We start from the raw sequence: 15,000 nt of genomic DNA on the forward strand, positions 1-15,000 counted from the left end.
AAGCATAAGCAGGTCCTTCCACATGGGATAGGCAAACATAAGCAGGCCCTTCCACATGGGATAGGCCAAGCATAAGCAAGCCCTTCTACATGGGATAGGCAAGCATAAGCAGGGCCCTTCCACATGGGATAGTCAAGCATAAGCAGGTCCTACTTGGGATAGAATCAGTCATAAGATGTAGGCCTTCTAGCAGAGGTAGTAAGAGGTCGCCCATAATTAACAGAAGGAGATTATAATATCCTCCTTTGGGAAGGAACTAAGGAGACTTCCTTACTGGGGAAGAAGGGAAGGGAACTGAGGAGAAAAAGTTAAGTCGATACTTCTATATAACATTTGGAAAGAATATGAGGGCGAGGAGCTGGGATATAATGACAGAGTGCAGGAGCAATGGGCCAACCACCTGGACCATCGGGGATCGAACACTGGCAGTGCACGAAAACAATACCGGTGCTGTACCAACCAGTCCAAGTGGATGGTTGCAGGAAAAATCAAGAGGTTTACAATACGGGAGTTAATATTGTTCTTATAGAGAGAGAGAGAGAGAGAGAGAGAGAGAGAGAGAGAGAGAGAGAGAGAGAGAGACTTACATTAAAGGTACAAAGTTACGAACGTGAATGAGGTACCTTGTGCATGGGGCTGAGAGCGACCAGTACCAACCAACGTACCGTCCAGAGTGTACCGTCCTGGTCCTGTACCATCAGCACCCGGCCCCCCTCTCTCCGCCACCTGTCCACACAGTTTTATAGATACTAGTGATGCTGCTAGTACGACAACTACTACTAGGAAGAAAACCCGCTGGGTTGTTCATCCTGTCACTTGTCTGGGTACAAGTGACAGGATGAACAACCCAGCGGGTTTTCTTCCTATTGGGGAGTGTTGTACATTCTGCTATGGCGGTATGTTTCACTCACAAGATGAGTGGCGCTGCCCAATAAACTCGCCCCTCGGGGCCAAAATTTAATTTAATTTAACTACTACTTCTACTATTACTACTACCTCTACTACCTACTACCATAACTACTACAGACAGACTAGGTCCTGGTGTCCAAACTGGGCTGGACCATTCTCCAAATATTGACATCTAATGTTATATCGACTAAAAGTAGAGTTACCCCTGCCAACACCAGCCGAAGTTAATATAACAGTATTATTACGAGCACAGTTTATCGTTTCTTTCAAGGCAAAGCGACGAGATGGGCTGAAAATATCCCACGGTAAACATAAATGATTATTTCCGAGCGGCTACATTGATCATTTCAATGGCAGCCACAGGGTTCAGTTCCAGCTTTTGAGTGTTTTAAGTTCAAAGTCAGAATGATGACACGTTTTCTAGATACTGAAGGCAGTGGGTCGAGAAGAAACCCTGGAACTCAAGACGTGACAGTTCGGTGGGTTATCTTGAGATGATTTCGGGGCTTTTTAGTGTCCCCGCGGCCCGGTCCTCGACCAGGCCTCCACCCTCAGGAAGCAGCCCGTGACGGCTGACTAACACCCAGGTACCTATTTTACTGCTAGGTAACAGGGGCATAGGGCGAAAGAAACTCTGCCCATTGTTTCTCGCCGGCGCCTGGGATCGAACCCAGGACCACAGGATCACAAGTCCAGCGTGCTGTCCGCTCGGCCGACCGGCTCCCTGCGTTTCTTTACTATAAAAATAACTTTAAATTACTAAAGTTATTTTCTACCCGAGGGAATACTAACGAAACCTGGCAATCAGTGTAAGTAGTAAGCAATATTATATCATTCCTGCTGAAGATGTATTAATATATATAGAGGGAAGCCGGTCGGCCGAGCGGACAGCACGCTGGACTTGTGATCCTGTGTTCGATCCCAGGCGCCGGCGAGAAACAATGGGCAGAGTTTCTTTCACCCTATGCCCCTGTTACCTAGCAGTAAAATAGGTACCTGGGTGTTAGTCAGCTGTCACGGGCTGCTTCCTGGGGGTGGAGGCCCTGGTCGAGGACCGGGCCGCGGGGACATTAAAAGCCCCGAAATCATCTCAAGATAACCTCTCAAGAGATATACGAAAGTCCTTAAGGAAATTCCTGTTTCAATTCTCTTCCTTCGTGGTTTGACAGTCACATTTTTCATCACGTGTTAATTTTCGTGATTTACACACACATCGTGTGTTAATGAAATAATCTTCGTTGAGGTCTGTTCAAGATATTTTGTGTGCTCATGTAATACTTTTTTGCGCTACCGCTCGCAGGATAGGTATGGGGCGCCCCGCATCAACAAACCACCCATCTCCCGCGGCAAACAATAAAACAATCAATCTAGCAATCTCTTAAGTTATTCCGACGTTATTCCTAGTACTGTTTGCCGAGTTGAAATTAGTGACAGAAACTCTTGGGGAAACAAACAAACAAACATTCGCTAGAGCTCATTACAACTCAACACCTCAAAAGTCCTTTTGAAAACTGTCACTACAAATGTCTACTTAAACTCGTTCATTAATTGCGTGAAAGTTCACACCTGCGTATATCCCCCTTAAATGAACATCTTGAAGACGTAGATCGACACTAACGTGCCTATTAACCGAGTGACACTAATCGTTATATATGCCCTGGCAACCGCTTATCTGAACCCCCTTGAAGACAGAGTATAGACATTAACTCCTGTGCGTAGATTTATATATTTATATAATGATATAAGTTATAAAGTATTTATGTTCATTTCACTTTAGCTGTCAGTATGTGCAAAGCGGCTACCTGCGTACACACATTTAATACATAAATCACAAGAATAAATGCACACATACATAGGATGTGTATATATATATATATATATATATATATATATATATATATATATATATATATATATATATATATATATATATATATACACATAGCGTTTCGGGCAGGTCCTTAATCCTAATATTCCCCGGAATACGACCCGCCAAATCGTTTAACCACCAGGTACGCATTTTACTGTTGGGTGAACAGAGGCGAGAGTTAAGGTTTGGCGCCCAGTCAATCCTCCCCGCCCAGGATACAAACCCAGGCCAAAGCGCTGGCAAAGCGCCGTGCGAGTGCTTTACCACTGTGCCGCTCAAGTCCCGTATATATGTACGCACTGTACATAAGATACATGTTATCTCTCTCTCTCTCTCTCTCTCTCTCTCTCTCTCTCTCTCTCTCTCTCTCTCTCTCTCTCTCTCTCTCTCTCTCTCTCTCACTTACCTGTAACTTGGGGTCATTAAAGAGACTCCTGATGGTAGACTGCACTAAGACGTTCATCACATCTTTGAGACCCTCGTCAGGAGTCAACACCCTCAGGCCCTCCTGTAGGGGAGACGCAGGGTGAGACACACTCCCCCGAGACACACACTCACACACGGAGAAAAAGACTGAGAGAGTATATATGAATTTAAATTTAATCACATGTGAAGATAAACAGCTTCATAATTTAACAAAAATTGTGTTTTGTCATTGGTCTGTTGATACGCTGCGCGCGCGCGCGCACACACTCACACACCCACACACACACACACACACACACACACACACACCACACACACACACACACACACACACACACACACACACACACACACACACACACAACACACAACACACACACACTATTCAACCCAACGTCCAGTAATTAGAGCAGCTATAGGAAGTATTTAGTCAAACGCACCAGTATGGACTGTTGGACCCCCAAACCTTCACGTTTGGTATTACTGAATTGGCCTACATGGCATTCTAAAAAAATGGAAAAAAGTAAAAACCTAACCATACCTGTTCAAGCATTTCTGCGCCTAATATGTGCTCTCTTCGGACGAATATAGTACATGTATGTACTATGCTTGACCTAAGATTATTTTTTTGTTTCTCGTGCCCTCTACAGAATTAATATGCAACAATGTAGGGGTGACCTGAGTTCGGCCCCGAAGGCTGACCGCGTGTCTCAAGTTCAAGTATGTTTATTGAGACAAGAAAAAATACACCTCAAAGGGATAGACTAGCTTAGGCTATTTCTATCAAGTCGCAGCTCGTTCTGGGTACAAGTGACAGGATGAACAACCCAGCGGGTTTTCCTATTGGGGAGTGTTGTACATGCTGCTATGGCGGTGTGTCCACTCACAGGATGGGTGGCGCTGCCCAGTAAACTCGCCCCTCGGGGCAAAATTAAAAAAAAAAAAATCTATCCAGTGTGTTTCACGTTCCACATGTGTAGTGTCCCTAAGGGTTGGTGTGCTGACCACATCCCGTCAAGACATCAGCTTCATGTTCTTGACCAGCCGGAACACCAGAGTTCCTTTGTAACCAAGTCTGGCAAGATGATTTTTAGGGCAGTGTGAGCCGAGTCTTCAACTTGGAGGTGTGTGTGTGTGTGTGTGTGTGTGTGTGTGTGTGTGTGTGTGTGTGTGTGTGTGTGTGTGTGTGTGTGTGTGTGTGTGTGTGTGTGTGTGTGAAAGAGGGGGGAGGGGGATTTTTGTGTGGTTGCAGGAGAGGAAGGCACACATCTGGTGACCCGCCTGTGGATTATACCACATCTGTACATTGAGAATTAATTGATTGATAAAGATTAAGCCACCCAAGAGGTGGCACGGGCATGAATAGCCGGTAAGCACATTGAGTAAATTCTTGTCCCTGTTTTGTAACATCACAAGCACTGGCCATGCTATTTGTCTTGATAGGGGGGAAGATAGCACACGATTTCAATGAAAAGGTAGAAATATACTTCATTGTAAGCCCTTACTATATAATGTGTATCAATTCACTCCTGCCTATACCAGTAAGAGGCTCCCAGATTCTTATATTCTTGGGTCACCTAACTTAGTGCATCGCCGATCTCAGTTAAATGTTAAATTACTTCCTATACCAGATGTACCAAAGGAGGGAATTATTTGGAAGGGGTCTGGTCCCCAGGGAAGGGGTCTGGTCCTCAGGGAAGGGGTCTGGTCCACAGGGAAGAGGTCTGGTCCCCAGGGAAGGGGTCTGGTCCACAGGGAAGAGGTCTGGTCCCCAGGGAAGGGGTCTGGTCCCCAGGGAAGGGGTCTGGTCCTCAGGGAAGGGGCTCTGGTCCTCAGGGAAGGGGCTCTGGTCCTCAGGGAAGGGGTCTGGTCCTCAGGGAAGGAGTCTGGTCCCCAGAGAAGGGGTCTGGTCCTCAGGGAAGGGGCTCTGGTCCCCAGGGAAGGGGTCTGGTCCTCAGGGAAGGGGTCTGGTCTCCAGGGAAGGGATCTGGTCCCCAGGGAAGGGGTCTGGTCCTCAGGGAAGGGGCTCTGGTCCCCAGGGAAGGGGTCTGGTCCTCAGGGAAGGGGTCTGGTCCCCAAGGAAGGGGTCTGGTCCCCAGGGAAGGGGTCTGGTCCCCAGGGTAGGGGTCTGGTCCTCAGGGAAGGGGCTCTGGTCCCCAGGGAAGGGGTCTGGTCCTCAGGGAAGGGGTCTGGTCCTCAGGGAAGGGGCTCTGGTCCTCAGGGAAGGGGTCTGGTCCTCAGGGAAGGGGCTCTGGTCCTCAGGGAAGGGGCTCTGGTCCCCAGGGAAGGGGCCTGGTCCCCAGGGAAGGGGCCTGGTCCCCAGGGGAAAGGTCTGGTCCCCAGGGAAGGGGTCTGGTCCCCAGGGAAGGGGCCTGGTCACCAGGGAAGGGGCCTGGTCCCCAGGGAAGGGGCTCTGGTCCCCAGGGAAGGAGTCTGGTCCCCAGGGAAGGGGTCTGGTCCTTAGGGAAGGGGCTCTGGTCCCCAGGGAAGGGGTCTGGTCCTTAGGGAAGGGGTCTGGTCCACAGGGAAGGGGTCTGGTCCCCAGGGAAGGGGTCTGGTCCTCAGGGAAGGGGCTCTGGTCCCCAGGGAAGGAGTCTGGTCCCCAGGGAAGGGGTCTGGTCCTCAGGGAAGGGGCTCTGGTCCTCAGGGAAGGGGCTCTGGTCCCCAGGAAGGAGTCTTGGTCCCCAGGGAAGGGGTCTGGTCTTCAGGGAAGGGGCTCTGGTCCCCAGGAAGGGGCCTGGTCCCCAGGGAAGGGGCCTGGTCCCCAGGGAAGGGTCTGGTCCCCAGGGGAAAGGTCTGGTCCCCAGGGAAGGGGTCTGGTCCCCAAGGGGTCTGGTCCCCAGGGGAAAGGTCTGGTCCCCAGGGAAGGGGTCTGGTCCCCAGGGAAGAGGTCTGGTCCTCAGGGAAGGGGTCTGGTCCCCAGGGAAGGGGCCTGGTCCCCAGGGAAGGGGTCTGGTCCTCAGGGAAGGGGCTCTGGTCCCCAGGGAAGGGGCCTGGTCCCCAGGGAAGGGGCCTGGTCCCCAGGGAAGGGGCCTGGTCCCCAGGGAAGGGGTCTGGTCCCCAGGGGAAAGGTCTGGTCCCCAGGTAAGGGGTCTGGTCCCAGGGAAGGGGCCTGGTCCCCAGGGAAAGGTCTGGTCCCCAGGGAAGGGGTCTGGTCCTCAGGGAAGGGGCTCTGGTCCCCAGGGAAGGGGCCTGGTCCCCAGGGAAGGGGTCTGGTCCCCAGGGAAGGGGCCTGGTCCCCAGGGAAGGGGTCTGGTCCCCAGGGGAAAGGTCTGGTCCCCAGGGAAGGGGTCTGGTCCCCAGGGAAGAGGTCTGGTCCTCAGGGAATCCCCAGGGAAGGGGTCCTGGTCCCCAGGGAAGGGGTTCTGGTCCCCAGGAAGGGCCTGGTCCCCAGGGAAGGGGTCTGGTCCCCAGGGAAGGGGTCTGGTCTCCAGGGAAGGGGTCTGGTCCCCAGGGAATGGGTCTGGTCCCCAGGGAAGGGGCCTGGTCCCCAGGGAAGGGGTCTGGTCCCCAGGGAAGGGGTCTGGTCCTCAGGGAAAGGGTCTGGTCCCCAGGGAAGGGGCCTGGTCCCCAGGGAAGGGGCCTGGTCCCCAGGGAAGGGGTCTGGTCCCCAGGGACGGGGGCTGGTCCCCAGGGAAGGGGTCTGGTCCCCAGGGAAGGGGTCTGGTTCCCAGGGAAGGGGCCTGGTCCCCAGGGAAGGGGCCTGGTCCCCAGGGAAGGGGTCTGGTCCCCAGGGACGGGGTCTAGTCCCCTGCGTAATTAATACTTCCACCCCAGCACTAATTGGTAAGCTTCGCTGCCAATCTCCGTAATTATTGAAAGTAATCCATTTCATAGTAACGTGAAGATGGTGGCCGCATTAAGTGTAAGCTCATTTGTAAGATGTTGTAAATATATAATAATTATTATTTGTAATAGTAATAATTATTTATAATAGTACTAATTATTATTATAAATGGTGGCGGTGGTGTTGAATTAGCAGATGTCTCAACTTGTACATAACGTGACTAGCAATGGCTGTAACATTGTCATGTTTGTGTGTTGGAACACATAGTTGCTACAAGTACTGATGGTTTAGGAGGATAGCTTGATATCATTCCCATGGTGTCACGACCGGCCGGCGTCTGTATGGTCGTCTCTTAGGGGGTAACTATTGTGTTGTTTAAATGCATGTTACAGGCGGTATTTGCATATAGGGTTGAGGTTATAACATAATGCTCCCTGTGTATTGTGACGGAGAACAGGCACCGAGACGCAAGGATAAACAACGCGTGTGATGCTTAGAGTATCCAAGAGTATCTTGGATCCTCATGTATCCAAGATTATCCTAAGCAAAATTGTTCTAATCTAACGTGATGTAGCCTAGCCTAACAAAACCTACCCTTCCCTATCCTTTCCTAACTGTCCCATGTCAGACTAATATTAACCCTTGTGATGGGTTATATGTGATATATATATGTGGTGTTCACGGGGGGGGGGGTTCTTTGTCGACCCGTATAACCGGCCGGCCAGAATCGTATATATCATTACGTGCAGTCGACTAAGGCGCGTCTGGGATCATCCCGGACTTGGGTTCGAATCCTCGTTACGGCCCTTGTGGATTTGTTCATTTGATGCATCACGCTATTGTGATTTCTGTGTGTATCATAACGTTACGTTAAGCTTGATTCAGTTAGGTTGGGTAAGTTTTAATACCCTCTGGCGAGCCGCCTTCTAAGTTGTATCCTATAGAACTGAGTCAGGATTCACCAAGCATTTACGCATCCACTTACGAAACCTGTATATCTTTCCTCATTCATGGTGGTTGTAAATGCCTTAATTATTAAACAGTTTACATTAGAACATATGAAGGACGGTAACTACAGAAGACCTATTGGCCCATACGGGGCAGCTCCTATTTATATCCACCCAATAAATAATATAATCTATATAATATATAAATAATATATAATCTCATTTATATATGTCTAGCCTATGCTTGAAACAATCAAGGGGTCCTACTTCTATTATGTTATGCTGTAATTGGTTTCACAAATCATCACCCTGTTACCGAACCAGTATTTACCCAGGTCTTTCCTAAATCTAAACTTATCCAATTTATTACCATTGTTTCGTGTTCTATTTTGTATCGATACTTTTAATACTCTATTAATATTCCCTTTGTTATGTCCATTCATCCACTTGTACACCTCTATCATGTTACCCCAAATTCTTTGCCTTTCTAGAGAATATAAATTAAGCTTTATCAGTATTTATTTTTTTTGGCAATTTTTCCCATAATAGACGTTAAGCTAATTGGCCGCAAGTGATCTATCATTTTTCTTGAAAATTGGAACCACTCTGGCACTCTGCCTGACTAATAATTTATTAAATATGGTAAAGAACGGCTCGCAAAGCTTCCCTTTACATTCTTTAAGCACCCTGACAAACACTTCGCCCGGCCCTGGGGATTTGTTTGGCTGGAGTTTCATCATTTGTTTAATAACATCCTCCCTGGTAACTGCTAAACAAGTCAACCTGTCCTCTTCCTCACCAACATTACGAGCTGAGAAGCTTCACAACCCAAGGTTATTATTGTTATAAACAACGTCAGAGTGCTTCACAGCTCATAAACTGTCTAGTGAATATAAACACGGTTGCCATGATTAAGGAAAGATGTACATGTTTCGTAAATAGTTGCGTAAATGCCTGAAGAATCTTGGTCATGGCAGTCGGAAGTGTGGCTCTGACGCTGACCTTCTCCGGGGCGGGGTTCCAGGGCCTCGTGTGCACATCCTGCAGGAGGTCCTGGACGAAAGCGTCGTTGAAGATCCTCGTGGTGTGGAGGTGGGGGCACTGGTCGGGGCCGGCGTCGACGTCTGAGAACGGCGTCTTGTCGACGTACTCCTCGAAGAACTCCTCCCCGTTCTTCTCCAGCCCCCATACGTCACCCTCGTAGCCCTCCAAGTTCATGAGCTTGCCGTAGTGCGCCTCGTTGCTGACGTAGGGGATGTAGCCCTGGAGGGAGGGAGGGAGGAGCGTTTAAAGTAGGTAAATATTAATATATACATTCTTTAAAACTTTTAAGAGACAATAATATGTATAGTCTCCAACAATTATAGCTGAATTTAGGACGCCATTTTGAAAAATGGCGGCCAGACAGCTCTTTTTGTGAACGACTTTTAAGCGTCGTAAAGTCAAAGCGAACAACTAACACCTTTGCAGTTAATCCGAGAGTCAAAACCATAAACAAAACTTGCCCAGACATGCAACATACATACATCCAAACAGTTATTTGTTCCTGCGTATGTTTCCGAGCTGAATGACAAAAGATAAAGCGGGACGCACTGAAGGCCTAGCTTCAGGGTAACCGTTTACATATATAGACACTCTGAAGTGTATTCTCAGGCTCTTGGGTGTATGAACACTGAGAGTTGACCTTAATCTTGGACTGTTCAGGGCTACAGTATACGTGCTGACTGGTGAGCAAGTTAGTGTGCTTAGTAACCCTCCAGAGGCTGATCATACACACAGTTGTACACTGAGGGTGTGTGTGTGTGTGTGTGTGTGTGTGTGTGTGTGTGTGTGTGTGTGTGTATACACTGAGCAGCTCTGAGGATATACTGATCGGTAGCGCAATAACGACCTGCAGGGGAAATGCAGACAATTTTTTTTTTGGCATAGAGCAGAGACCAGCGAGACGAGTATTCCTATCGTGCTTGGCAGTGTGTCCCCCCCCCTCCCTCCCCCATCTCCCTCCCTCCCCCCTCGTCTCTCCCTCACTTCCCTCTCCCTTACTAGCCCCTCCCTTCATTCCTCTCCCCTCTCCGTCGCTTCCCCCTCCCCTCCTCATTCGTCACTACCAGGTGAGCACTGATAGGTATGCACACAACACCCACTCCCCTTCTTTCCCCCTTATAAACCCCCTCATTAACCCCCCCCCCTCCTTCCCGAACTTACCATTACCCTCCCCCTTCTACCTATTACCCACCTATCTCCCCATCTCCCTCCCACTACCCACCTATCACCATTCCCTAGGACTGGCCTAGCTTTGGTCTCCATGCTGACCCCACCTGCGTCAGCGCCTGCGTCAGCACCAGGGTAAAGACGTGCGCTGCGGCGTCCTGCTGGTAGGCTGCGAAGTCCAGCCTGAGGGAAGTGTAGACGTCCTTCGCCAGCAGGACGGCCGACCCGACCTGCCCCACCTGCAGCAGGCCCCGGTAATCCAGCAACCTGTTTTTTTTTTAGGGAGATACAGCAAGGAGCGTAACACCAGATGTCAGTAATTGTATGGGTGACCGCTCGGCCGGCTTGACATGTAGCTATAGAGAGCAGTTGGTAATATTATTTTTCTCCCATTTCAAACACGAAAGGTCAATCTAGCTGTAAGGGATGACATTAAGAACTCTTACTTCAAGACGTGCGGGTCAACACAATGGGATCTGTATAATAAGGACCTAAACACAGTTATGTTGTGACGAGAGACACTTGCAGTCTGGTTTGTGTTGGGTTTAAAAAGTCTATTGATCTCCCAAAGGTTATTAAGTGGCTTAATAACCACAATCCCTTAATGACCAACCACTAAGTATACTTTAGTCCTCAACATTGTTGTCATAAATATGGCACAAATGCTGGTTCATCCACCAACCGCCTCACCTGTTTTGTAAAAAAGAAAAATACTTTACTCACTGATCTTGTTCGAACACTTGTGTTCAAAACGCCTTTGTCTAAATGCTTCACACACACACGTACTGTAAATACAATGAATTGGCAAGAGAAACCAAACACCTAGTCTAACCGACCTTGTGAGCTGGACGCAAGTATACAGTAACCAGTCCGTCCTTATGAACAACGCAACCCGTCCTCGACTCAAGTCCATTCCATCCAGCGGTCGACCCCACAGACGCATTCACAAATTTTATCATGCTGTTCATTCAAAACAGGATTTTTCTCAAATGTAAATTAATGTTATGCTATATTAGCATATTGTGCATTTATAGGCATAGGTTAGGTTAGGTTAGGTTAGGTTAGGTTAGGTTAGGTTAGGTTAGGTTAGGTGTTTAGGTTCTGTTGGCGATTATTTTGTATTTGTAGTACGTGGGTGAAGCATTTACAGCGTTGTGATTCGAACAAAATTCGTCAGTGAAGCACTTGTTCCGGAAGTGTTCGAATGTCATCAGTTGTGAGTCGTGTGTAAACCGTTTTTCATTCATAAACAGCTGGGAGTTTGGCGGGTGCATGGAATGGACTTTGGGCCTTTGGAGGACGGGCTGAAACAACGGCCAAAGGCTCGTTAATCCAGCCGCCAAAGCCCCTCTTTATGAATGAAAACGGTTCTCACACGACTCTCAATTGATGACGTTCGATAAGTGCTTTGCTGACGGCCTCTGTTCCAATCACAACTGTGATTGAAAAAAAAACACTGCAAACACATAACGTAACTTAATTCAGACCTTACTATACACCAAACTTTAATATATAATAATGTTAATTAATATAGGAGAAAAATACCAATTTCGGACACAGCCTTCGTCAACATTGACGAATGTGTCCTTGGCTTAATTGTTGCTTGGACGGGTCTGAGGGCGCCGCTGGCTGTGTGGATAGCACGCTGAACACGTAGTCCTGTGGCCCGGGTTCGATTCCCGGCGCCGGCGAGAAACAATGGGCAGAGTTTCTTTCACCCTGATGCGCCTGTTCACGTAGCATTAAATAGGAACCTTCTAGTTAGACAGCTGCTACGATCTGCTTCCTAGGTGTGTGTGTATGTGGGGGGGGGTGGAAGTTGATTGATTGAGAGTTGAGAGGCGGGCCCAAGAGCCAGAGCCACACACCCACCCGTCCTGGCTGCTATGCCTCCTGACGAACTTCTCCACGGTGTCCCTCGAGCCTTCCCTCTCCTGCTCGCCCTGCAGGTTGTGGGTCTGGCCCTCCTCAGTCGTCAGCAGGGGACCCACCACTCTTCTGTAACCGTACACGCTATCATTAAACTGTTGGGCTTAGTGTAACCAGAATTAAGCTTAACTTAACCAGAATTAAGCTTAGTTTAACCAGAATTAATTGTCACATTCCTAATGCGATTTTTGTTAACACAGGTTGATACTGGGTTAGTTGATTTCTGACTCTTGTTAGCAGGCCGAGGAGAGCTTTCCCTTCCCACAGCTCATGGTAAGCCTTATCCACTAGTGACCTCTGAAACACAACCCACGATTTCCTTTATATATCACCAGATAAAGCCTTAATATTTAGCGTATTATATAAAGCAGATAAGAAGATAATATAACTACCGAAGACCTATTGACCCATTCGAGGCAGCTCCTATCTATATCCACACAAACACATTCACTAATATGTCTTACCTACGCTTAATGATCAATGGATCTAGTGAGAATCAATGGATCTACGATCAATGGATCTACGATCAATGGATCTAGTGAGAATCAATGGATCTACGATCAATGGATCTAGTGAGAATCAATGGATCTACGATCAATGGATCTAGTGAGAATCAATGGATCTACGATCAATGGATCTAGTGAGAATCAATGGATCTACGATCAATGGATCTAGTGAGATCCATTGATCTCACGTCTACTGTGTTACCTGATCATTTGTGCTAAGAATCAAAACAACGTGTTTCCCTAATACCCAGACTCACCTTCTTTTGGCTATGAGGAGCTGGAGCAGCTCAGGGTGGGTAGGGTGGGCGCCGGCCTCCAGCAGGAAGAGGTAGTCTGGGGCCTCCTTCCTCGCCACCCTCCTGCAGGAGGCAATGGTTGGGTTAGAAAGGCTTGAACGGACAGCAATAGTGGAGGAGTTCCTTCTGCTTTAGTGTTGGTATGTTGTGGGGGAGCGTTAGCTCGTTAGGGAGGCTGTTGGATAGTTATCTGTAAGACAGTTAATAGGTTGTAAGATCGTTACAAATAGCATTGTCAGTGATGACAGCCATCAGAGGCCGGCCAAGGAAGGGTTGGACTTAAAGTAAAGAGTAAGTTATAGTATATATTTATAATTCGAAATTTGTTAAATGCCTTTAGAAAGAGTAAATAAAATTTGAATGAAGCAGCCGTACGACAGAAACTAAACAAAAGCAGTATCACTGTTCAAAATGTATGCTAACAAATACCAAAGGTATTCAAAATATCGTAAGTCTAAACGAGCACTTACTCTAAGAGTTCAAAAGTTGAAATATCCAAGTATGAAGTAATGAGTCTAGCGTCTGCCTCACCACCTTCAATCTAATTCCTATACCTGGAAGGGGTTCTGGGAGTCTTATTTCCCAAGTCCAGCCTGAGGCCAGGCTTGTGTTGTGTGAGTTTGGTCCAACAGGCTGTTGCTTGGAGTGGCCCGCAGGCCCACATAACCCACCACAGCCTGGTTGATCCGGCATTGTCTTCAGGAACGTGTCTACCTATTTCTTGAACACATCCACTTGTGTTCAGGCAATATTTCTTATGTTGGCAAGATGTTGAACAGCCGTGAACCTCTGATTGTGCCTATGTCTTCCCTGCTCTTCACTGACTGTGTTCTGCACTTCCTCCAATATCGTTCACCCCAACATGTTATTTTGTTGTGCAAATCTGGGACCTGGGTATCCACTGTCTTCCATGTGTATATGTGGCACCTTCCAATCACTTATGCTGGACGGTAGAGCGACGGTCTCGCTTCATGCAGGTCGGCGTACAATCCCGCGGCCGTCGAAGTGGTTGGGCATCATTCATCCTCCCCGTCCCATCCCAAAGCCTTTTCCTGACCCCTTCCCAGTGCTATATAGTCGTACTGGCTTGCCCCTTTCCCTGATAGTTCCCTTTCCTTCTATTTTTTATAAATTTAATTTGTTGAATAATCCTTCTCGATTGTTAATCCTTTAGGACATATTAAGGATATTCATTGATATTCAAATATTAATATGTGGTTACCTTACCTTACCTTGAGGTGCTTCCGGGGCTTAGCGTCCCCGCGGCCCGGTCGTCGACCAGGCCTCCTGGTTGCTGGACTGATCAACCAGGCTGTTGGACGCGGCTGCTCGCAGCCTGACGTACGAGTCACAGCCTGGTTGATCAGGTATCCTTTGGAGGTGCTTATCCAGTTCTCTCTTGAACACTGTGAGGGGTCTGCCAGTTATGTCCCTTATGTGTAGTGGAAGCGTGTTGAACAGTCTCGGGCCTCTGATGTTGATAGTTCTCTCTTGAACACTGTGAGGGGTCGGCCAGTTATGCCCCTTATGTGTAGTAGAAGCGTGTTGAACAGTCTCGGGCCTCTGATGTTGATAGTTCTCTCTTGAACACTGTGAAGGGTCGGCCAGTTATGCCCCTTATGTGTAGTGGAAGCGTGTTGAACAGTCTCGGGCCTCTGATGTTGATAGTTCTCTCTTGAACACTGTGAGGGGTCGGCCAGTTATGCCCCTTATGTGTAGTGGAAGCGTGTTGAACAGTCTCGGGCCTCTGATGTTGATAGTTCTCTCTTGAACACTGTGAGGGGTCGGCCAGTTATGCCCCTTATGTGTAGTGGAAGCGTGTTGAACAGTCTCGGGCCTCTGATGTTGATAGTTCTCTCTTGAACACTGTGAGGGGTCGGCCAGTTATGCCCCTTATGTGTAGTGGAAGCGTGTTGAACAGTCTCGGGCCTCTGATGTTGATAGAGTTCTCTCTCAGAGTACCTGTTGCACCTCTGTTTTTCAACGGGGGTATTCTGCACATCCTGCCATGTGGTGTAGGTATGTAGTAACTGAGAATGTAATGTCTCTGATTATTTCTTAATTGTCCGTGAAAATCAGCGGGTGAGTATTCTGTGTACTAGTGGGCTCCGTTATCTGC

General features: G+C 48.2%; 1 protein-coding gene across 1 annotated transcript in view; it reads right to left on the reverse strand.

Moving 5' to 3' along the window:
- The window catches only part of LOC123759160 (uncharacterized), a 45,859-nt gene that overhangs the window by 2,934 nt on the left and 27,925 nt on the right, over positions 1–15,000 (reverse strand). Inside the window, exons 10-15 of the mRNA XM_069324985.1 lie at positions 12,843–12,944; positions 12,023–12,148; positions 10,258–10,417; positions 8,942–9,202; positions 3,186–3,287; positions 624–726 (exon numbers count right to left, since the gene is read on the reverse strand). Of these exons, the coding sequence (XP_069181086.1) occupies positions 624–726; positions 3,186–3,287; positions 8,942–9,202; positions 10,258–10,417; positions 12,023–12,148; positions 12,843–12,944 (854 nt within the window). The remainder of the gene's footprint in view (positions 1–623; positions 727–3,185; positions 3,288–8,941; positions 9,203–10,257; positions 10,418–12,022; positions 12,149–12,842; positions 12,945–15,000) is intronic.

This window comes from Procambarus clarkii, chromosome 15 (assembly GCF_040958095.1).
Source record: "Procambarus clarkii isolate CNS0578487 chromosome 15, FALCON_Pclarkii_2.0, whole genome shotgun sequence".
NCBI lineage: Eukaryota > Metazoa > Arthropoda > Malacostraca > Decapoda > Cambaridae > Procambarus > Procambarus clarkii.